Raw genomic sequence first — 329 nt, 5'->3', positions numbered from 1 at the left:
TCCCAAGGAGCGGGATGCTACATTCAAACCCCGGGGACTACGCCTGGGGACAAAGCGGGTTGGACTCCATCGTCACGCAGGTAAAAACATGAGTCTGGGTTCATATAGAGGAACCTCGTATTGCACTTTGATATATTCCTTCAATCATCATGACATTATTTCTCACTGTAGCCAATGAAAGCTCCTTTTAGAGTTCCCAGACACTGGCTGGAAGCTGAAATGAGACTTGCAGTGGGAGTATTTCTTTCCAGTAGGTGGGATTACTGGAGGAAGAGGTTGGGGTGGGCGTGGCTAGTGCAGCCCATAGAGAAGGAGGCGGGGCAGTGGCA

The 329-nt window shown here is 50.5% G+C and overlaps 1 protein-coding gene across 1 annotated transcript in view; it reads left to right on the top strand.

The window, feature by feature from the left end:
- Positions 1-329, top strand: part of RNF115 (ring finger protein 115) — a 27,516-nt gene that overhangs the window by 21,218 nt on the left and 5,969 nt on the right. The window contains exon 6 of the mRNA XM_018570079.1: positions 8-80. Coding sequence (XP_018425581.1) covers positions 8-80 — 73 coding nt within the window. The remainder of the gene's footprint in view (positions 1-7; positions 81-329) is intronic.

Source organism: Nanorana parkeri, unplaced genomic scaffold (genome assembly GCF_000935625.1).
Source record: "Nanorana parkeri isolate BGI_ZX_2015 unplaced genomic scaffold, ASM93562v1 scaffold1452, whole genome shotgun sequence".
Taxonomy (NCBI): domain Eukaryota; kingdom Metazoa; phylum Chordata; class Amphibia; order Anura; family Dicroglossidae; genus Nanorana; species Nanorana parkeri.
The sequence above is the reverse complement of the archived record's forward strand: the minus strand, read 5'-3'. Positions and strand labels throughout refer to the sequence as shown.